The 26936-nt window shown below is 43.1% G+C and overlaps 1 protein-coding gene and 1 pseudogene across 1 annotated transcript; both read right to left on the bottom strand.

Moving 5' to 3' along the window:
• Positions 1–4591: 4591 nt before the first annotated feature.
• On the bottom strand, positions 4592–9250 carry LOC148043157 (DNA excision repair protein ERCC-6-like pseudogene; annotated as a pseudogene).
• A 7390-nt stretch (positions 9251–16640) lies between these two features.
• LOC148043156 (uncharacterized) lies at positions 16641–21202 on the bottom strand. Its single transcript, XM_087727255.1, has one exon. The coding sequence runs from the start codon at positions 21018–21020 to the stop codon at positions 16641–16643; it is 4380 nt and encodes a 1459-aa protein (XP_087583381.1). The 5' UTR covers positions 21021–21202.
• Between the last annotated feature and the right edge of the window lie 5734 nt (positions 21203–26936).

Below are 26936 nucleotides of genomic sequence, written 5' to 3'. Positions count from 1 at the left end.
GAATATATCCTTATTCATATTCCGAACAAAGTTTTCAGATAGCAATTTTTACAATCATTAATATACTTTTCATATCAAAATAGACTCCCTTTCGACCTCCAAGACATTCTGCCTGCACTACCCTTCCCTATTCCGTCCAAGCTGAGTTATGATCCAAAAGAACCCTCGCCGCAATCTTTATCTTCTTCACCCTAGAAAATAAATCATTAGTGATTTGTATAAAATTCAAAGTTATCCATCAAGACTTTTTAGATCTAATGCGATATATCTTCCAAAGGCGTCTGCTTCAGTTCGCTCAGCCTTAATGTCTTTTCTTCAGTATACAACTATGCCGTTTTTCTTTTGCATGGCAGAAGTCACAAAATATTAACCAAGTTCGAGATTGAGCGGATATTTTGGATCAGTTAGATTAATATGATTTTCTTACAAACAAATTATATCGTTCTTAAGCTGTTTGAAATAGCAAGATATTTTCTTTATCTTTTGTAAAGAATTCGGACATATCTCCTTAATCAATGGCCGAAGATTGTTGAGGTTGTTGCAGTCTCCCTTGTTTTCCCATTTGTCTGGTAGTCGTACGGCTAGGTCCTTGTTCTCTGGTCCCTTGCCCCTCCAGAAGGGGAAAATGGTACTTTCTGTCTTGTGGTTGTGTAATTTGTTGTTTATCTTGTCCTTCTCGTTGTCTTTCTCCAGGTCCAGATGATTCAGGGTGTCCCACCTTCAGGGTCTTATGATAGAAATCTCGGGCTTCCCATACAGAGTTGAGACGATGTTTTTGCTCCTCGAATGTAATTATAATACCAAATGGCACATCCCATCTGTACTGTATCTGACGGTTTCTGAGTTCTTTCACTAGAAAAGCATAATCTCTCCTGGCTCTTAACATTTGGGGTGGTATCTCTTTGAAGACAATCAAGTCCTGTCCGCCAATTTGTAGCCTGGTATTATAAGACTCTTGTAGTATCGCGTTTCTAGACTCTCTTGTAGTAAAATATATAATTACGTCTCGAGGAAGATGTCGCTGTTTTGCCGCCCAAGAGTTAAGGCGGTAAATTTTTTCGATCTGCCAGTCAAAATTGATTCCCGGTCTTCCCACCAGACGACTGAAAGCCTCTGAGAAAATCTGTTTCAAGTTCTCCTGTTCGTTTTCACGCAGTCCCGACTCTTAATGCAAGCTCCATCTGTTTATAGTTCATCATAACAATTTGTTTTTCTGCATTTTCAGCTTTTTGTTGCACCACTTCAATTTTGGATGTCAAGTTCGTGTTGGCTTCCTCCAGAAGCTCTAGCTTATCTTCCATTCCAGCAACATACTCTGTCAAAACAGTTACAATCATGGAGAGTCTTTGGACATCTGGTTCTTCGGCTTTGAAACGGAGATGAGCACTGTCCCCTAGAGTCAGGAATGACTAGCACATATATGTGAGGAATACCTTTAACATTACCTTTAACCATTACCTTTAACTTCCGACTCCTATTTTGCATTTTGTCTGTTTCTACCTCTAACCAAAACAGCCCATGGAAGAAGCAAGGTAAATTTTCTGCTGATCTTCCAGCTCAGAAAACCTATTTCCCCAGCCTCATTTTCCAACACAACCACAAAGCAGGTTAAGGTAGAAGCCAGCTATTACCTTTTTACAATGCAGGGATTGTTTTAGTGTTGTGTGAACCCAGCCAGGAGGAGGCTTAGTCTGTAAGTCATATTTAAGCAAACTAAAGCTTAGGACAATGTACGAAACCAGCAAAGGCCATTGGCTCAGAATCAGGCATGAAGAAGATAAAGATTCAGGTCTGATTCTCCTGTAATGGGAGTAACTAGTGGACAGCTTCCCACTTAAAGAACAGAAGTCCTCATCCAGCTAAAAAGAAACTCCAGTGCAGCTTTCACACAGACAAAATGACCAGACTGCATGTGGAGTTAGAGATAGCTGTTATTCACACAAACTGAATCAACATCAATTCTAGGCTGCATAAACAGAGGGATAGAATCAAGATCAGGTGAAGTGTTAATACCACTTTATAAGGCCTTGGTAAGGCCGCACTTGGAATACTGCATCAAGTTTTGGCCGCCACGATATAACAAAAATGTTCAGACTCTAGAAAGAATGCGAGGAGAACTACAAAGATGATTAGGGGACTGGAGCTAAAACATATGCAGAACGGTTGCTGGAACTGGGTATGTTTAGTTTAATGAAAAGAAGGACTAGGGATGACATGATAGCAGTGTTCTAATATCTCAGGGGTTGCCACAAAGAAGAGGGAATCAAGCTATTCTTCAAAGCACCTGTGGGCAGAACAAGAAGCAATGGGTGGGAACTATCAAGGAGAAGCAACTTAAAACCAAGGAGAAATTTCCTGACAGAACAATCAGTGGAACAACTTGCCTCCACAACTTGTGAATGCTCCAACACTGGAAATTTTTAAGAAGATGTTGGCTATCCATTTGAAGTGGTGTAGTGTTTCCTGCCTAAACAGGGGGTTGGACTAGAAGACCTCCAACGTCTCTTCCAACTCTGCTATTCTATTCTAACGTGCTAAATCATGGCCTTTTTAAAGTATACTTTGTTGAACAAGCCATAATGGACTGCTTCCTGTACATTCTACCATAAACCAACATTGACGAATCACAACAGTCTCTGAAACCATCTTTAGGGAAAAACCAAATAAATTACGTTGAATAAGAGGAGTAGGCCATATTTTTGACTTTGCTAGTCAAGGGGAAAAAGTTTTATAGGTGGGTCTCCATTTACAATCATTTCTTTGATGGCCAGTTAGAACGGAACTGAAAAATGTGACTTCTGACCATGTTCAGTTACAACAGAGCACTAGCCATTGGGTTGGTCATGTGATCTAAATTCAGACCAATGGCAACTGGCGGGTATTTTATGCCAGTTGCAATGTCATGTGATCTACTTTTGCAACCTTCTGTCAAGGAAAGTCAATGGGGAAGTTAGGTTCACTTAACCATGCTTACTAAAACAACTGTGCCAAAAAAGATTATAAAATGGGGGAAAACTCACTTAACTACTGTATTTTTTGGAATATAAGATGCACTTCTCCCCCCCAAAAAAAGAGTGTGGAAATTTTGATGCATCTTATAAACCAAATACAGCTATTTTTGGCCCCCCGAAACCCCACCCCGCATTCCATTTTTGTGGAAAACAGTCCATTTTCACAAAAATGGGAGAGTTTTTGCCTTATACCATCCCTGCTGAAGCCTGCAGAGTATTTCTTGGGGCTGGGGAGGATAAAAACTTTTTTTTCTTACTTATCTCTTCGAAATCTTGGTGTGTCTTATACACTGGTATGTCTTATAGTCTGAAAAACACGGTATCTTGCTCAGAGCTGCTCCATCAAATTTTGGGCTCAGTTGTTTTTAAGTCAACAACTACCATTTGTAAAAAAAACCGGGGAGGGGGGGAGCACTATTGGGGTACTTAAAATAGGAAAATTACTTTCAAGGGCTCAAGCTATTCCTATTATCTGATTAAAGAAACAGTCACATTTTAGGCTTTTTTTGGCAATGTCTAAGCCAGTATTTTTTCAATGGTGGCAACTTGAAACTGTTATGGACTTCAAACCCCAGAATTCCCTAGTCAAGATGGGTGAAGAATTCTGAAACTTGAAATCCACGGATCTTAAAGTTGCCAAGATTTGAAAACACTGGTCTAAGGATTTTTCTTATGTACTAAAAGCCATTACTACCGGATCATATGAGTCAAATTTTCACTGCTAGATGTTATTCAAGCCACCTCTGGTATGTCAGTCCTCCATCATTGGAGTTGCTTGATTGATGGATGGGTGAGACCCATGCCTCATCATTTCAATAAAAGTCTCAAGTGATATAGCCCAATCAAATATTAGCTACCTCTGAGAGAGCAGGCTGAATCAGAGTAGGCCTCAAGCCTGAACGAAACTAGGGTCTCATGATATTAAGCTTTAGCTGTTCATATATAGAAATTGCAAACATTTGCTTTTAGGGAATCTGCACATAAAAGCTGCTGTAGCAAAAGTCTCTATTTTAATATATCTGCTGGCTTGACTGTAAAAACTGTCTGAAAGGACACAATTTACTTCCTCAAATGTATGCTGTGTTGGCTGTTAGCTGACTATGTATTATTACTTACTGTAGACATAATTTTACTGTAATTCAAGGGCACATGTTGGGGGTGTATCCAAAATCTAGCAGGTGGCTTAGCTAAAAGCTAAGGACAATAAAAAGGAATTTCCTGATGTCATTGGGGTTCAGGCCTTTGTCTCTGCACCTGCGCAATAAACTATTCCTTCCCTGAAGAGCTGGCTTGCGTGTCCTGTTTTTTTCTACAACACCTCAAGGGGAACAGAGACTCCAAATTCGAGCACATTGGCCATACCCAAGAGGAAGTGATTGATAAAAATTGAACTCACTTTGAAATGAAAGGCAGCAAAGCATAATAAAGAACTAAAAGAGTCTGCTAAGACAGGCCAAAAAAAATTGCATATTTAATTTTCAGCAGCTGGCACTCGAAAACAAAATCCAATGGTAGGAACAAGTCTTCAGAGTAAACATTCAACTCAAGCACAGTAACCTTAGATTCCCCCCACAATATTGAGATTTCAGAGAAAAGATTCTCCTCCTGAAGAGTCTGTATCATGGAAATGGCTAGATTCTCTCTCAGAATCCAGTGTTTCTCCAAATGGCTCCTCTTCCGGTTCCTCTGATACTTCCCCAATGTAATTTTGGGTTACCTCTTCTTCAAACTCATGCTGAAGAGACCTATCATTAGATACATTGGTGGCAGTTCCTGCTTCTCCAACTGCATCCTCCATTTCTTCCAAGACCACATCGAAGAAGGATCGACGAGAAGCTGTTGACCTTTTTTCACTCAATTTGATCCTGGGAGAAAAACAAATTGCAGCCATTGGATTGTTGGCCTTTGGTGTTGACATACAAATTCCATCTGGCTTGTCCTCATCCAGTTCATCTGTTAATTCACCATCTTTCTCATCCGAATCAGGACACCATTCCCCCAGCCCAAAACTGTCTCTACTATCACATGGACCATTGGAATCATCCATGACCACAGAGCGCTCTGCACAATTGCTAGTCTGGAGGCCTCTGAAACTCCCACGTTCTCTTCCAAGTGATTCACTTGCAGAGCTACAGTAGCTATCCAACCTCAGCTGAAAGCCTTTATTTGCTGTCAAAGTACAGTTGACCTTGGTCATAAGAAGGAACTAGCTATGAAGACTGGAGGGCATGTAGAAAGGTTTTTATGCGGTCCCAAGAAAGAAGGAAAAGTGAGGAATATAAAATAACCCTGCCTTGATTTTACTAGAAAATGGGACAGAGAGAAAATGGGACAGAGAGAAAGCCTTTCAAGGTTGTTATTCTACCTTACTACAATGAAGAGTATTCATGGATGACAATGATAGATTGGCCAAGGAATTTTGGGTGTAATATCGAATTGAAAAAGTGGGGAAAAATTGTGGGAAAGTAATAGGAAATTAACTCTGGCCACATCATATAAAGAAAACCTATATAAAATGTTTTATAGGTGGTACTTACCACCAGTTAGGCTAGCCAAAATATATAAAAAATTATCACCTAATTGCTGGAAATGTGACCAACTACCAGGCACCTATTACCACATGTGGTGGACATGTAGAAAGGCAAAAGACTACAGGCGAAGGATTCAAATTTGGTTGGAAGAAATGACCAGAGAGAAATTGGAATTTAAACTGGAACTATTCTTATTAGGAATTATAAAAGGAGGTCAAAGTAAAGGGTTAACATATTTAACATTACATAGCACAACAGCAGCGAGAATAGTTTATGCCCAACAATGGAAGAGTGAGAACATACCTCTAGAAGGGGAAATAATAAAGAAAATATTAGACTGTGCAGAATGTGATAGACTAACACTGGAACTAAAAAATAAAGGAGACAGAATACTAGGAGATTTGGAATAGAATTTACTTATGGTTGGATCTGAGGAATAAAAATTGGAATGGAAAAGAACAAGGATGTATAGATCAAAAGAAAAAGTAATATACGTATGTAATATATTATGTAAATGTAACATTTAAAAGGGTTAAGTATGAAGATAGATACTGAATGAGTCTGAAAAGGGGACAGCTTCTCCTTTGGCTACAATGGGGAATCTGGCTTCCCCATTGACTTTTCTTGACAGAAGGTTGCAAAAGTAGATCACATGACATTACATTGGGCATCTAATGACTTATTAGATACATTGCTGGCAGTTCCTGCTTCTCCAGCTGCAGCATCATCCTTTTTTTCCAAGGCCACATCGAAGGATCGACGAGAAGCTGTTGACCTTCTTCCACTCAATCTGATCCTGGGAGAAACACAAATCGCAGCCATTGGATTGTTGGCCTTTGGTGTTGACATACAAATTCCGTATGGCTTGTTCTCATCCAGTTCATCTGTTAATTCACCATCTTCCTCATCCGAAACAATAATTGCAAAACGCTTCTTTTTCCCCAGCCCAAAACTGTCTCTACTATCACATGGACCATTGGAATCATCCATGACCACAGAGCGCTCTGCACCATTGCTAGTCTGGAGGCCTCTGAGACTCCCACGTACTCTTCCAAGTGATTCACTTGCAGAGCTACAGTAGCTATCCAACCTCAGCTGGAAGCCTTCATTTGCTGTCTCCTCTAATGACATGTCTTTTTTTGCGGAGGTTGGTGGTCCATTCTCAGAATCCTCCAAGGCATCAGGAGTATAAGTCTTGTTTTGGTCATCTGCTTGCAGTCTGGTTGTTTGACATTCTTTGTTTTTGGAATACAGAACATCTGTATTGGTGGTACGGAGAACCATTTGCTCATCATCTGTATCCACAGCAGCCCGTTCAGAGATTGCTCTTGATTCAGGACTGTAGTCCTTGATAGATACTGAATGAGCCTGAAAAGGGGACATAAGACCTGTCCCAGGATTTAGGTCACATGATCGGAAGCTGAGAAATTGGTGTTCTTTCTCCTCTGAAGGCAAACCATCTTCCATATTAGAAATAATCTGAAGCATTTGCTTAAGATGCCCAAAAATGTTAAAGCTCAATTTGACCATATCACTAAAAAAGACATTGTCATCATCGGTTACAAGATCAATATCTTCATTACTGAGGAAAGGACTAATAAATACAGATGGGGCAACCAAAGGATTTGGAGGAGGAGTTGATGGTTTCTTTGCGGATGGTGTGGGTGATTCCACGAGTGTTGGGCTTGTCCTTTCGGATGTGGATGGCCCAAGAGTCTCACCTGGTGAAGATTCGGATGGTGTCATTTTTGGTTGGATGGCTGAATCTGTATCTCTCAGCCATGCTCCTTCAGTCATACTTCTGATATTTCTTATGTGCTGGTGATTCAACTGAGATTCTAGTTGTACCAATTCTTGAGCTTTTTGGACTCTGGGTTCAATGTACCTGTTAGCTTCTTCGTTTTCGGCTTCGTCATCATGTGCTGTCTCATGTGTGTACATCAAATCATGGTCAGAAATGCCAAATATCTCTAGCGCGTAGAGGTGTGCAATGTGTTCATCCAACTCGGTGTCTGTTTTTCTTTGGGTGGGATGTAAGGACTGCAATTGTAGCTGTGTGGCCGAGCTTCGTGTGTCATCCAGTATGAACATATTGGAAGACTGTAGCTCTTCCTTGAAGACTAGCCTTCTATAGATCTTCTCTTCAATTGTCCCGCAGGTAACCAGCCGGTAGATTACGACATTCTGCTTTTGTCCAATCCTGTAAACTCGGTCCACAGCTTGGGCATCTGTAGCTGGATTCCAGCTGGGATCAAAAATCACCACCCGGCTAGCAGCTGTTAAGGTTAAACCAAGCCCACCATCTCGAGTAGTAAGCAAAAGCACAGAGTAGTCTCCATCTTTCTGAAATATGCCAATTCTCTTCTCTTGCTCTGCCAACTTGGTCACTGTCCTATCAATGCGCATGAGCTTAAAGCCCCTGTGAGTTAAGACACGCTCTATAATGTCCGACATTTTTTGCGATTGGGAGAACACCAGAGTTCTATGTCCCTCGTCTTGCAGTCTTTCCAGCAGCGCCACAAGGAAGCTCAACTTTCCAGACTCCTGAATCAGCATCTCAACAGAAACATGCTCAATACTCCTCTCCATGTCCGGGAGCTCACCAAGTTCATTTTCACCATCTTCTTGTTCGCTGTAATAGGAAGCTTCCAGCCCTAGTTGACTACGTGTTTGATTTGTCAAGAGCCTTGGGTGATCACAGAGCGTCTTCAGGATAAACAATTCACCCACTGGGAACTTGGGAGACAACAACAGCTTCTTGATACGATCCAAGGATATAAAATCTCTATATATTTCCTCTTGTATGGGTGCTAAGAACAACCATACAATGAACTCGTTCTTTCGTGGAAGAGAAGGCATGGCGGGAGCAAGATCTTTGCTTTGGTTTTCAAGAAGATGATTTGGAAGCTCAGCCTTTTTCTTCTTCTGGAGTTCATCTTTAGTCCGCCTGAGAAAATATGGCTGAATGATGGACATCAGGTTTTCTGAGATTTCACGTCCCCGAGCTTTCTCTCCAGGAGTGGCATCTTTTGCCCTGGCTCTCGTGATAGGGCCCTCATATTCCATCTGAAAGGTTTTCCTGGTGCCCAAAAGCGAGCCTTGACAAGCAAAATCAAAAAGAGCCCAAAGTTCGTTGAGATTGTTTTGGACCGGAGTCCCTGTGAGAAGGATGCGGTTTTTGGAACGAATGACGCGCAATGATTTTGTCGTTTTGGCAGATGGTCTTTTGATTTTATGGGCTTCATCTAGAATGATATAGTCCCAAACAAACTCTTTCCCATCAAAGCTAGAAAGGTACTGACTGCTGTTGAGGAGCATCCGGTAGGTTGTGAGCAACACACCCTTTCTCCTCTGGATCAGTTTCAGAGATTTCTTACGTTCAGCTTTGTTGGTTCCGTAAAAAACTTCCACTCGCAGGCTTGGAGTCCACTTCTCAAACTTTTTCTCCCAGTTGTTAATAAGCTTGACTGGGAGAATCAGCAACACGGAACGGATGAGTTCTGCGTCAAACATCCCGGAGAGGAATGTGATGACTTGAATGGTCTTCCCAAGTCCCATGTCATCTGCCAGGATGCCGCCCTTTCTTCTGTCTGCATACAACTTGTACAAAAAAGCAACCCCTTCCCTCTGATAGTCAAAAAGCTTATCATAAATTTCTCTGTTCAGCATGAGTCCGCTCTGACACACATTTACAAAGCAATCCTCCTTCTTCTCTTCTTCCGCCTCTTCCTTCTCCATTTCCTCCTTCTTCACTTCCTCCTCCTCCTCTTCCCCCTCCTTTTCCTCCTCCTCCTCCTCCTCCTCCTCCTTTTCCTCCTCCTCCTCCTCCATTTCCTCCTCCTCCTCCTCCTCCAGAACCAGGGCGTCCTTCAACTTTTTAATCTTGGCGTCCAGCTTTTCACTGAAATGGATTTCAAGAGCATGTTCAAGCAATTGGAGAGATTCTTCACTTTTGGCCTCGAGTTCTGCTTGAGACACATATCTATAAAATCAAGAGACAGTTCTGAAGTCACAAACAATTAAAAAAAACACTCGAGGGCAGAAAAATAAAAAAAACACAGAAGAAATCTTAATGCTTTCTGCCTGTGCAACATATTGCACTTTTCGGAGTTATTTTTTAAAGACTACTTTGTTATTGTTCTAGACAACTTAACAAAATGAAGAAGCTTTTTAAAATAAATGCTTCATCTGAAGAGGCCCAGTGCTGTTGTGTCTTCTTTTAAATAGCAGAGAATAACTATACTTCCAGAAAGCCATATCTATTTTAACAGCATCTGTACAAGTATAGTCTGAAACGTAACACAGTGTATATCGTCTGCACTGTTTGCTGTTTGTTGCAAGGAGGCAAATTACTGGGAGGCAGAGGCAGATATTTTCCCCTTGTTTTCCTCCCCAAAAGCTAGATGGGTCTTATACTTCAGAGCATCTTATACTCCGAAAAATACAGTAAGTGCCTTGGATTCGGAGATGGGTGGTAGTAGTAATGCTTATTTCTAGGCTAGTACAAGCTAGTCCTTCACTTACAACAGTTCCTTTGGTGACCATTTAAAGTTACAACCGCACTGAAAAGAGTGACTTATGACCATTTTTAAATCCCCTTTTGCAATCTTCTAACCAGCAAAGTCAATTTGGGGGAAACCAGATTCACTTAACAACCATGCTACTAACTTCACAACTGCAGCAATTCACTTAACATATGCGGCAAGAAAGGTCCTAAAATGGAGCAAAATTCACTTAACAACTGTCTCTTTTAGCAACAGAAATGTTGGGCTTAATTGTGGTCATAAATGGAGGGCTACCTGGATTAAAGCCATGGAATCCTGCAAATCTGAAAAGTCCACAGTCTCCTTTTATATTACATATTATGCTTCCTCCTCCTGAACATCAAAGGCTGGTTACAAACTGTTCCACAGCCTCAAGAAGGCAGCTTGGCAAAAATATTCTCTACCTTCAGCAAAAGCTTTCAAACAAAGCTTACTTCCAAATGATTGAGGAAGCAGTTCAAAATGTAGCCTCCCTCTGGCTCTATGTGGTTTTTTTTAAAAAAAGAAACAGATGCAGTTCTGGTCCTTCGCTGACAATATTAGCCAACAGGACTGTCATGGCTGCATTCCAATCCTGTTCTAAGTGAGGGGTGCCCACAACTGGATGGGGAATTCTGAGAGTTGAAGTCCACATCTCTTCTAGACAGATCTTGCAGAATAAGTGAGTTGGTTTGGTTCATCAAACAGTCAGTGGTTAAGGCACACTGGTCTAGGAACCAGGAGACCACCTTAGACATGAAAACCCTATGGTGTGACTTTGGGACAATCACTTTCTTTCAGCAGTTGAGAAGATAGGAGGGGGAGCGCCTATGGGAGGAAAGCGAAAGCTAAGCGATCGGGGAAAGCGAAAGCTAAGAGAGCGTGGGTGCAGAGAAGAACTGGGCGATAGGAAGAAAGCAAAGAATGCAGCTCCCGGTTCCAAAACAATTATTGGACAAAGGGGTGAGGGACAACAAAGCTTAAAGCTGGGGAAAACTTTACTTGGAATTTTGACATGCAAACTCCAGTTCTGGCTTTGCTTTATTGTATTCTGCTTAACCTTTAGTAATCGATACTTTTCTCACCAGCTGGAGTCAAGGATCGTTCTTACTTAAAAGCCAGGAGCGGAGGCAGGACTGACATTCTCATTCTTTTCCCCAAATAATTCTCCTGCTGGCCCCTGGCTTTGCCTAACCCAGTGGTCCCCAACCTTTTTTTTGGCCATGCCTCACCTAAGCATTTCTAAAATCCTGATTCCCCTCCCCCCTATAATTCTTCTTTCAAGCAGAGGAAGCTTGCTGTAAACAAGATTCAACTTGCCCCCATTAAAAATCAAGATTGCCCCATGTTGGGAACCACCGGGCTTAACCTCTAAGAAACAATACTTTTCTCACCTACTGGAGTCAAGGATCGTTCTTACTTAAAAGCCAGGAGCGGAGGCAGGACTGACATTCTCATTCTTTCCCCAAAATAATTCTCCTGTTGTCCCCTGGCTTTGCCTAACCCAGCGGTTCCCAACCTTTTTTTTGGCCATGCCCCACCTAAGCATCTGTAAAATCCTGATCCCCCTCCCCCCTATAATTCTTCTTTCAAGCAGAGGAAGCGTAAAAGATCATTAACTTGCTGTAAACAAGATTCAACTTGCCCCCATTAAAAATCAAGATTGCCCCATGTTGGGAACCACCGGGCTAACCCTTAGCCTGCTCTCATTGATAAAGGGCATTTATGGAGATTCTCAATTATCCAGAGCATGGTTGTCCCAAAGGTGCTTTTCGTTTTCAAAGGAGAAAAATAATAAGAAACTCTACTTTAAAAAAAAGAAAAGAAAAGCACCTTTGGGGCGACCCCTATAGCAGGAAAAAAAGGGGAAGATGAATATAGGAATGCGGAATCCCCACCACTCCTGCCAAGCCCACCCAAAAAGAAATGGCTTGCCAGGAGCAAATCAGGAGGCGCCCCTTCCCCGTACACGAACCCCTTTGGAAATACCTCCAGTACTTTTCTATTTGCTCCGGGCCCAAATCTGCAAGGTCCGCCATGATTTCGCCCAAACGTTCACAAAACTCTATAAAGCTTCCTGAAGAGTTCAATTTGAATTCTGCGCGCTAATTCACCGACCTACCCCGCCTGTTCACCGAGAGGCATGCAAATAATTTGGATGCGGGTTAGCCAATCAGGTCATTTCAAACACGAGCGCTCGGGCACGGTGGTTGCTTATCGATCTATATTTGCAGAAAATCGGGGCAACCAAACCGTGTCCCACCCCCACCCCCAATAAGGCACGGCATCCAAGAAAAATTCATGTCCCTTTTAAACCAGATGCTCTGACTTCGTTGGAAAAAAGATAATTCGTTCTGCATGACCAACGTGGAATTAATCTCCATAAATTAAAAAAAAAAGGGGGGGGGCAGGGACTCCGTTTTAAATCTAATTGTGTCCGGTCGAGCTCAAGTCACGCAGAACGGTCTCCTCTCGATTCAGGGTCTGCATCAGCGCTTCTCAATGTCAGCAACTTTAAGATTAGGTGGGCTTCCGCTCCCAGAATTCTGGGCAACCCTGGGAGTTAAAGTCGCCCCAGCTTCAAGCTGCCAAGGTTTGAGAAGACTCCGCTGTACGATCCGGTCCAGGACTCTGCAGATCAATTTTGGGGTTAGTGGTGAGGTGGGCTCGTTTTCTTTCACTTGTTTCCCTCCAAATGGGTTAGAGATGCAGATCTCTAACTCCCAAATCCCCAGTGGGGGGGGGGGAGGGCAGGTGGGGGATCGCGCTGAAGTCCGATGTCCTGCAGCCTCCTCTGCAAGAACGAACATTAAAAATCCCCTCCTCTGATTAATTTAATTTGATTCGTCAAGGATGAATAAGGTAACAGATATGAGTATAAACATGATTATGAATACAGGGAATGAATACAGAGAAATATTTATTAATTATTAGTTAATTAATATTATTTAAATGGAAATTAATCAAGAATGATAGGAATGTGAATTCCTGTGAAACTGGAATGACCAGTTTCCTGCCTCGTTCGTCCAAGGCTCCTTCCCTGCAGTAGGGAAATACTACATATCCCATCTTGGTCCTACTTGGCAGGGGAGGATGGGAACTCTCGCCCGTTTAGTTTATACCGGGTTGAGAAGCGTCCAAGCCGTGCAGTTGCTTCTTCTTCCCGACAGGGGGCAGACCCCTTCCTTCCCGGTGACGCCATCGAGGAAAGCGAAACTACATTGGCTGGGAGGAGGAGCCTCGCGCCATGACGGCCTTCTCCGCGGCTTCCAAAGACGGCGCTCCCATTGTGCGCATGCGCCTCGGCTCATCCTCTCAACCACCTTTTTCCCCGCCTCTTTTTGGACTCGTCAAGCTCCGCGTAACATGAAGTTGACGGACGAGGCGGGGAGTGGAGGTCGCTGGGCGGAGGCAGGATCAGGAAGCCCGCCGCTGAGAGAAAGACCCGAAGCCCAACAGGTCGCCGAAACCGAGCCGCCTCGCTCTGTTTTCCGCCGTCGCTGAAGCGCTGCCATATCCAATATGAATATATCCTGGTTGACGCCTGTCAAGAAAACACGGCCGGGCTTCGATTGGTGGTGGGGGCAAGAAAACCCCGCCTCCTTAAGAGATTGATGAAAGGGGCGTGTGTCTAGTGGGGGACCTTCACAGCAGGGGGCACCCTGGAGAGGGGATGATTCCTGTAGGAGGGGCTTCAACGCTGATCGCTTTCCCTATTGGTGTTTCTGGATTGGAGTGACAACGGGAGTAGCCCGTAGGGTGGGGTGAGGGTGTTTTCCTTCCTTTGGCATTTAGCCATGCTGGCCACATGATCATGGAGAGTCTTTGGACATCGCTGGCTCTTCAGCTTTGAAACGGAGATGAGCACCGCCCCCTAGATTTGGGAATGACTAGGACATATACGTCAGGAGAACCTTTAACATTACCTTTAAGGTCCTTTCCAACTCCTATTTTGCATTTTGTCTGTTTCTACCTCTAACCAAAACAGCCCATGGAAGAAGCAAGGTAAATTTTCTTTTCTGCTGATCCTCAAGCACAGAAAACCTATTTCCCCAGCCTCATTTTCCAACACAACCACAAAGCAGTTTAAGATAGAAGCCAGCTATTACCTTTTTACAATGCAGGGATTGTTTTAGTGTTGTGTGGAGGAGGTTTAGTCTGCAAGTCATAGTTAAGCAAACTAAAGCTTAGGACAATGTATGAAATCAGCAAAGGCCATGGGCTCAGAATCAGGCATGAAGAAGATAAAGATTCAGATCTGATTCTCCTATAATGGGAGTAACTAGTGGACAGCTTCCCACTTAAAGAACAGAAGTCCTCATCCAGCTAAAAAGAAACTCCAGTGCAGCTTTCACACAGACAAAATGACCAGACTGCATGTGGAGTTAGAGTAAGCTGTTATTCACACAAACTGAATCAACATCAATTCTAGCTGCGTAAACAGAGGGATAGAATCAAAATCAGGTGAAGTGTTAATACCACTTTATAAGGCCTTGGTAAGGCCGCACTTGGAATACTGCATCAAGTTTTGGCTGCCACGATATAACAAAAATGTTCAGACTCTAGAAAGAGTGCAGAGAAGAGCAACAAAGATGATTAGGGGACTGGAGCTAAAACATGCAGAACGGTTGCAGGAATTGGGTATGTTTAGTTTAATGAAAAGAAGGACTAGGGATGACATGATAGCAGTGTTCTAATATCTCAGGGGCTGCCACAAAGAAGAGGGAGTCAAGCTCTTCTCCAAAGCACCTGTGGGCAGAACAAGAAGCAATGGGTGGGAACTAATCAAGGAGAAGCAACTTAAAACCAAGGAGAAATTTCCTGACAGAACAATCAGTGGAACAATTTGCGAATGCTCCAACACTGGAAATTTTTAAGATGTTGGCTATCCATTTGAAGTGGTGTAGGGTTTCCTGCCTAAGCAGGGGGTTGGACTTGAAGACCTCCAACGTTTCTGCCAACTCTTGCTATTGTATTCTAACGTATGGTGCTAAATCATGGCCTTTTTAAAGTATACTTTGTTGAACAAGCCATAATGGACTGCTTCCTGTACATTCTACCATAAACCAACATTGACGAATCACAACAGTCTCCGAAACCATCTTTAGGGAAAAACCAAATAAATTACGTTGAATAAGAGGAGTAGGCCATATTTTTGACTTTGCTAGTCAAGGGGAAAAAGTTTTATAGGTGGGTCTCCATTTACAATCATTTCTTTGATGGCCAGTTAGAACGGAACTGAAAAATGTGACTTCTGACCATGTTCAGTTACAACAGAGCACTAGCCATAGGGTTGGTCATGTGATCTAAATTCAGACCAATGGCAACTGGCGGGTATTTTATGCCAGTTGCAATGTCATGTGATCTACTTTTGCAACCTTCTGTCAAGGAAAGTCAATGGGGAAGTCAGGTTCACTTAACCATGCTTACTAACACAACTGTGCCAAGAAAAATTGTAAAATAGGGGAAAACTCACTTTACTATATTTTTCGGAGTATAAGATGCACCTCCCCCCCAAGAGTGTGGAAATTTTGGTGCATCTTATAAACCAAATACAGCTATTTTTGGCCTCCTGAAACCCCGCCCAACATTCCATTTTTGTGGAAAACATTCCATTTTCACAAAAATGGGAGTTTTTGCCTTACCCCAGCCGTGCTGAAGCCTGCAAAGTACTTGTTGAGGCTGGGGAAGATAAAAACTTTTTTTTCTTATTTACCTCTTCAAAATCTTCTTGTCTTATGCACTGGTACATCCTATAGTCTGAAAAACACGGTATCTTGCTCAGAGCTGCTCCATCAAATTTTGGGCTCAGTTGTTTTTAAGTCAACAACTACTATTTGTATAAAAACTGGGAGGGGGGGAGTACTATTGGGGTACTTAAAATAGGAAAATTACTTTCAAAGGCTCAAGCTATTCCTATTATCTGATTAAAGAAACAGTCACATTTTAGGCTTTTTTTGGCAATGTCTAAGCCAGTGTTTTTTCAATGGTGGCAACTTGAAACTGTTATGGACTTCAAACCCCAGAATTCCCCAGTCAAGATGGGTGAAGAATTCTGAAACTTAAAATCCACCCATCTTAAAAGTTGCCAAGAGTGGAAAATACTGGTCTAAGCATTTTTCTTATGTGCTGAAAGCCATTACTACCAGATCATATGAGTCAAATTTTCATTGCTAGATGTTATTCAAACCACCTCTGGTATGTCAGTCCTCCATCATTGGAGTTGCTTGATTGATGGATGGATGAGACCCATGCTTCATCATTTCAATAAAAGTCTCAAGCGATATAGCCCAATCAAATATTAGCTACCTCAAGGAGAACAGAGACTCCAAATTCCAGCACATTGGCCATACCCAAGAGGAAGTGATTGATAAAAATTGAACTCACTTTGAAATGAAAGGCATCAAAGCATAATCAAGAACTAAAAGAGTCTGCTAAGACAGGCCTAAGAAAATTGCATATTTAATTTTCAGCAGCTGGCACTCCAAAATAAAATCCCACAGTAGTAACAAGTCTTCAGAGCAAACATTCAACTCAAGCACAGTAACCTTAGATCCACCTACAATATTGCGACTTCAGAGAAAAGATTCTCCTCTTGAAGAGTCTGTATCACGGAAATGGCTAGATTCTCTCTCAGAATCCAGTGTTTCTCCAGATGGCTCCTCTTCCGATTCCTCTGATACTTCCCCAATGTAATTTTGGGTTACCTCTTCTTCAAACTCATGCTGAAGAGATCCATCATTAGATACATTGCTGGCAGTTCCTGCTTCTCTAGCTGCATCCTCCATTTCTTCCAAGACCACATCGAAGAAGGATCGACGAGAAGCTGTTGACCTTCTTCCACTCAATTTGATCCTGGGAGAAAAACAAATCGCAGCCATTGGATTGTTGGCCTTTGGTGTTGACATACAAATTCCATCTGGCTTGTCCTCATCCAGTTCATCTATTAATTCACCATCTTCCTCATCCGAAACAATAATTGCCAAACGCTTCTTTTTCCCCAGCCCAAAACTGTCACTGCTATCACATGGACCGTTGGAATCATCCATGACCACAGAGCTCTCTACAGCATTGCTAGTCTGGAGGCCTCTGAGACTCCCACGTTCTCTTCCAAGTGATTCACTTGCAGAGCTACAATAGCTATCCAACTTCAGCTGGAAGCCTTCATTTGCTGTCTCCTCTAATAACATGTCTTTTTCTGCGAAGGTTTGTGGTCCATTCTCAGAATCCTCCAAGGCAAGGTTGAAATTGACCTGATAGTCAGAGGAAATATCAAGATATTTGGACTGTGCAGTTTCTCTCATGCCAGAGTTCTGCAATGCGCTGCTTTCAGTCATTTTGCTAACCATGGTCTCCTGTGGTGCCACAGCATCTAGTTCCTTAATTTCGCAGGCATCTCCATTAGAGATTGGAAGAACATCAAGTGACATGTCAGTCTCAGTTTCGAGCATGACATCATCAGGAGTATAAGTCTTGTTTTGGTCATGGGCTTGCAGTCTGGTTGGTTGACATTCTTTGTTTTTGGAATGCAAAACATCTGTATTGGTGGTATGGAAAACCATTTGCTCATCATCTGTATCAGCAGCAGCCAGCTCAGAGATTGCTCTCGATTCAGGGCTGTAGTCCTTGATAGATACTGAATGAGTCTGAAAAGGGGACATCAGATCTGTCCCTGGATTTAGATCACAGGATCGGATGTTGAGAAATTGGTGTTCTTTCTCCTCTGAAGGCAAACCATCTTCCATATTAGAAATAATCTGAAGCATTTGCTCATCATACATGTCTTCAACAACCAGACTGGTCATTATAGAGCTCAAATTGACCATATCACTAACAAAGTCATTGTCATCATCGCTTACAAGATCAATAAGTCCATCACTGACGACAGGATTAATAAATACAGGTGGGGCAACCACAGGACTTGGAGGAGGAGCAGGTGGTTTCCTTGTGGATTGTGTGGGTGATTCCACGAGTGTTGGGTTTGTCCTTTCGGATGTGGTTGGCCCAAGAGGGTCAATTGGTGAAGACTTGGTTGGCATCATTTTTGGCTGGGTGGCTGAGTCTGTATCTCTTAGCCAAGTTTCTTCAGTCGTTTTTCTGATATTTCTCATCTGCTGATAGTGAGAGGAAATATCAAGATACTTGGACTGTGCAGTTTCTCTCATGCCAGAGTTCTGCAATGTGCTGCTTTCAGTCATTTTGCTAACCATGGTCTCCTGTGGTGCCACAGCATCTAGTTCCTTAATTTCACAGGGATCTCCATGAGAGATTGGAGGAACATTACGTGACATATCAGCCTGAGTTTGGTGAATGCCATCATCAGAAGAATACTCAATTAAACCCTGCAGCAGTTTCATCTGGACATCTTTAAGCTCACTTCCTGTCCCAGTTTGGAGCATGACATCATCAGGGGTATAAGTCTTATTTTGGTCATCTGCTTGCAGTCTGGTTGGTTGACATTCTTTGTTTTTGGAATGCAGAACATCCGTATTGGTGGTATGGAAAACCATTTGCTCATCATCTGCATCCACAACAGCCATTTCAGAGATTGCTCTCGATTCAGGACTGTTGTCCTTCTTGATAGATACTGAATGAGCCTGAAAAGGGGACACAAGACCTGTCCCAGGATTTAGGTCACATGATCCGACGCTGGGAAATTGGTGTTCTTTCTCCTCTGAAGGCAAACCATCTTCCATATTAGAAATAATCTGAAGCATTTGCTCATCATCCATGTCTTCAACAACCAGACTGGTCATTTTAGAGCTCAAATTGACCATATCACTAACAAAGTCATTGTCATCATCACTTACAAGATCAATAATTCCATCACTGACGACAGGACTAATAAATACAGATGGGGCAACCACAGGACTTGGAGGAGGAGCTGATGGTTTCCTTGTGGATGGTGTGGGTGATTCCAGGAGTGTTGGGCTTGTCCTTTCGGATGTGGATGGCCCAAGAGTCTCACCTGGTAAAGACTTGGTTGGCATCATTTTTGGCTGGGTGGCTGAGTCTGTATCTCTCAGCCATGCTCCTTCAGTCTTGTTTCTGATATTTCTTATGTGCTGGTCATTCAACTGAGATTCTAGTTGTACCAACTCTTGGGCTTTTTGGACTCTGTGTTCAATGTACCTGTTAGCTTCTTCGTTTTCGGCTTCGTCGTCATGTGTTGTCTCACGTGTGTACATCAAATCATGGTCAGAAATGCCAAATATCTGCAGCGCGTAGAGGTGTGCAATGTGTTCATCCAACTCAGTGTCTGTTTTTCTTTGGGTGGCATGTAAGGACTGCAATTGTAGCTGTGTGGCCGAGCTTTGCGTGTCTTCCAATATAAACAACTCCTTTAGCTCTTGCATTGTGAAATAGCGATAGGGATTTTTCTTATCTCCCGTGCTTTGGCGTATTAAGGAATCCTTGAAGACTTGCCTTCTATAGATCTTCTCTTCAATTGTCCCACAGGTAATCAGCCGGTAAATTATGACATTCTCTTTTTGTCCAATCCTGTAAACTCGGTCCACAGCTTGGGCATCTGTAGCTGGATTCCAGCTGGGATCAAAAATCACCACCCGGCTAGCAGCTGTTAAGGTTAAACCAACCCCACCAACTTGGGTAGTAAGCAAAAAGACAGAGTAGTCTCCATCTTTCTGAAACATGCCAATTCTCTTCTCTCGCTCTGCCAAATGGGTCACTGTCCCATCAATGCGCATGAGCTTAAAGCCCCTGTGAATTAAGACACGCTCTATAATGTCCAACATTTTTCGTGACAGGGAGAACACCAGAGTTCTATGTCCCTCGTCTTGCAGTCTTTCCAGCAGTGCCACAAGGAAGCTCAACTTTCCAGACTCCTGAATCAGCATCTCAACAGAAACATGCTCAATACTCCTCTTCATGTCTGGGAGTTCACCAAGTTCATTTTCATTGTAATGGGATCCTTCCAGCCCTAGTTGACTACATGCTCGATTTGACAAGAGCCTTGGGTGATCACAGAGCTTCTTCAGGATAGTCAGTTCAGCCAGTGGGGACCTGGTAGACAACAACAGCTCTTTGATATGATCCAAGGATATAAAATTTCTATATATTTCCTCTTGTATGGGTGCTAAGAACAACCATACAATGAACTCGTTCTTTCGTGGAAGAGAAGGCATGGCGGGAGCAAGATCTTTGCTTTGGTTTTCAGGAAGATGGTTTGGAAGCTCAGCCTTTTTCTTCTTCTGGAGTTCATCTTTAGTCCGCCTGAGAAAATATGGCTCAATGATGGACATCAGGTTTTCTGAGATCTTACGTCCCAGAGCTTTCTCTCCAGGAGTGGCGTCTTTTGCCCTGGCTCTCGTGATAGGGCCCTCATATTCCATCCGGAAGGTTTTCATGGTACCCAAAAGCGAGCCTTGACAAGCAAAATCAAAAAGAGCCCAAAGTTCTTTGAGATTGTTTTGGACCGGAGTCCCTGTGAGAAGGATGCGGTTTTTGGAAGGAATGGCGTGTAGAGATTTTGTCGTTTTGGCAGATGGGCTTTTGATTTTATGGGCTTCATCCAGAATGATATAGTCCCAAACAAACTCTTTCCCATCAAAGCTAGAAAGTTGTGGCCAGCTGTTGAGGAGCATCTGGTAGGTTGTGAGCAAGATACCCTTTCTCCTCTGGATCCGCTCCAGAGATCTTTGACGTTCAGCTTTGTTGGCTCCGTGAAAAACTTTCACTCGCAGGCCTGGAGTCCACTTGGCAAACTCTTTCATCCAGTTGTTAAGAAGGGTGACTGGGAGAATCAGCAATACGGAATGGATGAGTTCTGCGTCAAACATCCCGGAGAGGAACGTGATGACTTGAATGGTCTTGCCGAGTCCCATGTCATCTGCCAGGATGCCGCCCTTCCTTCTGTCTCGATACAACTTGTACAAAAAAGCAACCCCTTCCCTCTGATAGTCAAAAAGCTTATCGTGAACTTCTCCATACAGCATGAATCCGCTCTGACACACATCCACAAAGCCATCGTCGTCCTCCTCCACAGCCAGGGCATCCTCCAACTTTTTAATCTTGGCAGTCAGGTTTTCACTGAAATGGATTTCAAGAGCCTGTTGGAACAATTGGAGAGATGCTTCCAGGTTCCCACTTCGGGCCTCCTGTTTGGCCTGAGACACATATCTGTAATATCAAGAAACAGTTCTGAAGTCAGAAACAACAATTAAAAAAACACTCAAGGGTAGAAAACTAAAAAAAGAAACGGAAGAAAATTTTAGTGTTTTCTGCCTTTGCAATCTTTTAGAGTATAAGATGCACCTTTTTAAGCCCTAAAAGAGGGTGAAACTTTCGGTGCGTCTTATATACAGAATGTAATCCCACCCAACCACTGCCCCTCACCCTTTGGCCTCTTCCTCCCAGCAATATACCTCCTTGCAGCAAACGGGGAAAATGGGGCTTGCGGATACTGCATTGGTTATGGCAATCCCTGCAGCCTGAAACAACTGATGATCGGGAGGCCCCTGCTGAAATTGAAAGTGAGACTTGCTGTTTGCTGCACAATGCCCTGTGAGGTAGAGGCAGATTATTTTTTCTTATGTTAATCAGGCTGTTTGCTGCAAGGAGGTAAGTCAATAACTATAAATGCCTATAGAAATTTCAAATTATTAGACTTATTTTTTAAAGTCTGCTTTATTATTGTTTTAGACAATAAAATGAAGCTTTTTAAAATAAATGCTTGATCTGAAGAGGCCCAGTGCTTTTTAAATCCCCTTTTGCAATCTTCTGACCAGCAAAGTTAATTTGGGGGAAACCAGATTCACTTAACAACCATGCTACTAACTTCACAACTGCAGTGATTCAGTTAATATATGGGGCAAGAAAGGTCCTAAAATGGAGCAAAATTCACTTAACAAGTGTCTCTTTTAGCAACAGAAATGTTGGGCTTAACTGTGGTCATAAATAGAGGGCTACCTAGATTAAAGCCATGGAAGCCTGCAAATCTGAAAAGTCCACACAGTCTCCTTTTATATTACATATTATCCTTCCTCCTCCTGAACATCAAAGGCTGGTTACAAACACTGTTCCCTCTAAGGTGCGCGGCCGCGCGGCCGCGCACATGGCAAGAAACCCCCGCGCAGAGGTTTCTAACTCCCGCGCAGAGGTTTCTTTCAAAGCAAACGTGGGGAAGTCCTTTGCAGGCGGCTAGAACTGGCTGCCTGCAAAGGACCTCCCCAAACTTGTTTCAGCGGCAGCTCTCAGCCTGGCGGCAGCGTCACACAGACTGTGGAAGGAGGGGGAGGAGGAGGGAACCAAAGAGAGCTTTTACCGAGTCTGCGCCCCACAGCCAGCACCGTCCTTGCGCCTCAAGCCGCGTTTCTTCCTGCAAAGCCCTTCGGGCAACCCGAGACACTGTTCCCTCTAAGGTGCGCGGCCGCGCGGCCGCGCACATGGCAAGAAACCCCCGCGCAGAGGTTTCTAACTCCCGTGCAGAGGTTTCTTTCAAAGCAAACGTGGGGAAGTCCTTTGCAGGCGGCTAGAACTGGCTGCCTGCAAAGGACCTCCCCAAACTTGTTTCAGCGGCAGCTCTCAGCCTGGCGGCAGCGTCACACAGACTATGGAAGGAGGGGGAGGAGGAGGGAACCAAAGAGAGCTTTTACCGAGTCTGCGCCCCACAGCCAGCACCGTCCTTGCGCCTCAAGCCGCGTTTCTTCCTGCAAAGCCCTTCGGGCAACCCGAGAGTTCCGCTTGACGCCAGAAGGGCTTTGCAGGAAGAAACGCGGCTTGAGGCGCAAGGACGGTGCTGGCTGTGGGGCGCAGACTCGGTAAAAGCTCTCTTTGGTTCCCTCCTCCTCCCCCTCCTCCTCCTCCTCCTCCTTTCTGGACCCCCTTCCTCAAAGATTTGGTACCAAAGCAATGGCGGTGAGGAAGTTGTGTCTTTTGGATTTTGCACTGTTGTCTTTTCAATGGTTCTCAGACAGGTTGAACCTTTAGCAGCTGGGGTGATATTCTTTACTGTTAAGGTTACAATTGGATGTGTTGGACAAATCTTAAAAGATGAAACTTTTAGTAAAACGTTTGACTTAACTAAAAACGTCTTCCTTTTTCTTCTTCTTCTTAAATATGATTTATTTATTTATTTTTACTTCAGAAGTTTGATGACCGTTGTACAAACTAATCCAACCTAAATGTAGAGGAGGAGAAGAAGGGGGGGGGATTTAAAAAGAGCAGAGGAAAAAGAAAAGAAAGCATGAAGAAAACATAAAGAAAGGGATGGGAGGGAGGGAGGGAAGGAAGGAAGGCACTTTATGTTGAAACAGAAAATATTATATAAGGAAGAAAATGGAAATAACTTAGGAAGGAAGGAAGGAAGGAATTGCACTTAATATTGAAGGAAAAGAGAATGAAGGAAAAAGTATTGGAAGGATTGAAAGAAGGAAGGAGGAACAAAGAATTACACTTAATATTGAAATGGAAAAGAAAATATAATGAATGAAAGAAGAAGTATAGGAAGGGAAGGAAGGAAGGAAGAAAGAAAGAAAGAAACAAAGACTGTTGAAACAGAAAAGATAATATAAGGAAGAAAATGGAAAGATGTATAGGAAGGAAGGAAGGAAAAAAGGAAGACAATGTTGAAATGGAAAAGAATATAAGGAAGAAAATGGAAAAAAGTATAGGAAGAAAGGAAGAAATGTACTTAATATTGAAACAGACAAGGGAATGAAGGAAAAAATATTGGAAGGATTGAAAGAAGGAAGAAAGAATGGAAGGAACAAAGACAATGTTGAAATGGAAAAGAATATAAGGAAAAAAATGGAAAAATGTTAGGAAGGAAGAATTACACTTAATATTGAAACAGTTGAATATAATGAAGGAAAAGGAAACAGGAATAAGGGAGGGACGGAGGACTTCAGCTCCCAGAATTTCCCTGGCTGAAGAATTCTGGGAACTGAAGTCCACCCCTCGTAAAGTGACCAAGGCTGGGAAAAGAATCCGCACTAGGGACAATGCAAGCTATGCTTCACCCCGTCAGTCCATCTTAGCGTGCAAGAAAGACATCAGACAACGCCATAGTTGCTATGGTAGCATTTGGCTATGCACAGCGATGCTCTCCTGGTCTTTATGGGTGGGAGGGGGGCAGTTGAGCTATGATGCTAATCCCCTCGTGGGAACACAGAGGGTGGGAGAAGAGAACCAAAGAACTTCAAACTCCAAGGTTCTGGAGTGGAGAATAAGGGGATCAACTTTGTCTAAATGATATTGACATATAAAGAACGGTTGTAGGAACTGGGTATGTCCAGTTTGATGAAAAGAAGGACTAGGGGAGACATGATAGCAGTCTTCCAATATCTCAGGGCCCAGGGTTGCTCCAAAGAAGAGGGAGTCAAACTATTCTCCAAGGCACCTGAAGGCTGGACAAGAAGCAATGGATGGAAACTAATCAAGGAGAGAAGCAACCTAGAACTAAGGATAAATTTCCTGACAGTGAGAACAATTAACCAATGGACCAACTTGCCTCCAGAAGTTGGGAATGCTCCAACACTGGAAGTTTTAAAGAAGATTTTGGATAACCGTTTGTCTTAAGTAGTGTAGGGTTTCCTGCCTAGGCAGGGGGTTGGACTAGAAGACCTCCAAGGTCCCTTCCAATTCTATTTCTATTGTATTCTTTATATTCTATTCTTTCTCTATTCTATTCTAATCTCTTCTGAACTAAATGTTTATCTAGAACTCAAATAAATAGCTGCTTTTTGGTTTTATTTTTTTTAATATTTATCAGTCTCTCTTTTATTCCATACTTCTGGTTGAAAGACTATTCTATGTCATGCTAAACAAATGCATATTCTAGTGGCGGTGGGGGCTCGTTGGCATCTTCAGCAGCAGCCCTGCCTCCTGTGAAAAAACCAAAGATGGAGCAGATCCACGCAGATGACGTTGCTGCAACATGACTGGAGGAGGAATTCTGGGAGTTGAAGTCCACAAGGCTTAAAGCTGTCAGGTTTGAAGACCCCTGGGTTTTTTTTCCTAAAGGGTTAGGGGTGCGAGGGTCTTGTAACTTGACAGCTTTAAGACTTGCACGCTTCAATGCCAGAGTTTCTGAGCCAACATTTTGGTTGCTAAGCAGGACCGCTGTTAAGTGATACTGATATTATATAACACTTTTAATTAAGCGGGTACCTTGAATAAACATAACTTTGAGTTTCAAATAATACTGATTTCGGTGCCGCTCAAACACTATACTTTTCCGCTCACACTGAAAAAAAATTAGAGGGAACATTGGTTACAAACTGTTCCACAGCCTCAAGAAGGCAGCTTGGCAAAAACATTCTCTACCTTCAGCAAAAGCTTTCAAACAAAACTTACTTTCAAATGATTGAGGATACAGTTCAAAATGTAGCCTCTTTCTCACTCTAGGTGGGTTTTTTTTAAAGCAATAGATGCAGTCATGATCCTTCACTGACATTATTAGCCAACAGACTTTGTCCATATTGTGGCTAAATTCCCAACCTGTTCTAAGTGAGGGGTGTCCAGAATTGGATGTGGAATTCTGGGAGTTGAAGTCCACATCACTTTTCTAAGTTGTGCTTTGCTTAGCCAGATCTTGCAGAATAAGTTGCAGTTGGGTTCGTTCATCAAACAGTAAGGCAGTCAGTACTTAAGGCACAGTGGCCTAGAAACTAGGAGACCGCCTTAGACATGAAAACCGTATGGTGTGACTTTGGGACAATCCCTTTCTTTCAGCCCAACCCATCTCACACAGTTGCAGTTGAGAAGGATAGGAGAGGGAGCGCCTATGGAGGGGAAGCGAAAGCTAAGAGATCAGGGAAAGCAAAAGCTAAGAGAGCGTGGCTGCAGAGAAGAACTGGCCAATAGGAAGAAGGCAAAGAATGCAGCTGCAGTTTCCAAAACAACTTATTCAAAACCGATTGGACAAAGGAGTGGGGTGGGGGACAACAATGGGGAAGCCTTAAAGCTGGGAAAAGCTCTACTTGGAATTTTGACATGCAAACACCACTTCTGGCTTTGCTTTATTGTATTCTGTTTAATCTTTAGTAAAGGATACTTTTCTCACCAACTGGAGTCAAGGATCGTTCTTACTTAAAAGCCAGGAGCTGAGGCAGGACTGACATTCTCATTCTTTCCCCCAAATAATTCTCCTGCTGGTCCCTGGCTTTGCCTAACCAAGGGATTCCCAACTTTTTTTTTTGGCCATTGCCCCACCTAAGCATCTCTAAAATCCTGATCCCCCCCCCCCACAATCCTTACTTTACTCAAAAAGTGAACTCTACTCAGACGGAAGCAGTGTAAAAGGCCATGAACTTGGTATAAACAAGGTTCAACCCCCCCCCCGTTAAAAATAAAATTGCTCACGTTGGGAACCATTGGTCAACCCCTCAGCCAGCTCCCATTGATAAAGGACCCCTTTCATATTTCTTGAGATACTCCGTCATCCGTATCATGTCCCAAAGGTGCTTTTCGTTTTCAAAGGAAAAAAATAATAAACTCTACCATTTTAAAAGAAAAGCATCTTTGGGGCGACCCCTGTAGCGGGAAAAATAAGGGAAGATGAATATAGGAATGCGGAATCCCTACCACTCCAGCCAAGCCCACCCAAAAAGAAATGGCTTGCCAGGAGCAAATCCGGAGGCGCCCCTTCCCCGTACATGAACCCCTTCGGAAATACCTGCGGTACTTTTCTATTTGCTCCGGGTCCAAATCTGCAAGGTCCGCCATGATTTCGCCCGAACGTGCATAAAACTCTATAAAGCTTCCTGAAGCGTTCAATTTGAATTCTGCGCGCTAATACACCGGCCTACCCAACCTATCACCGAGAGGCATGCAAATAAGCTGGAGGCGGCTAAGCCATTCAGGTCATTCCAAACACGACCGCCTCTGGGCGTGGCCGAAGAAAAAAGATA

The sequence above is a fragment of the Thamnophis sirtalis genome, unplaced genomic scaffold (genome assembly GCF_051295495.1).
Source record: "Thamnophis sirtalis isolate CommonGarterSnake01/CBP01778 unplaced genomic scaffold, rThaSir2_p1.2 scaffold_13, whole genome shotgun sequence".
Taxonomy (NCBI): Eukaryota; Metazoa; Chordata; class Lepidosauria; order Squamata; family Natricidae; genus Thamnophis; species Thamnophis sirtalis.
This window is presented reverse-complemented; position numbering and strand designations above follow the sequence as displayed.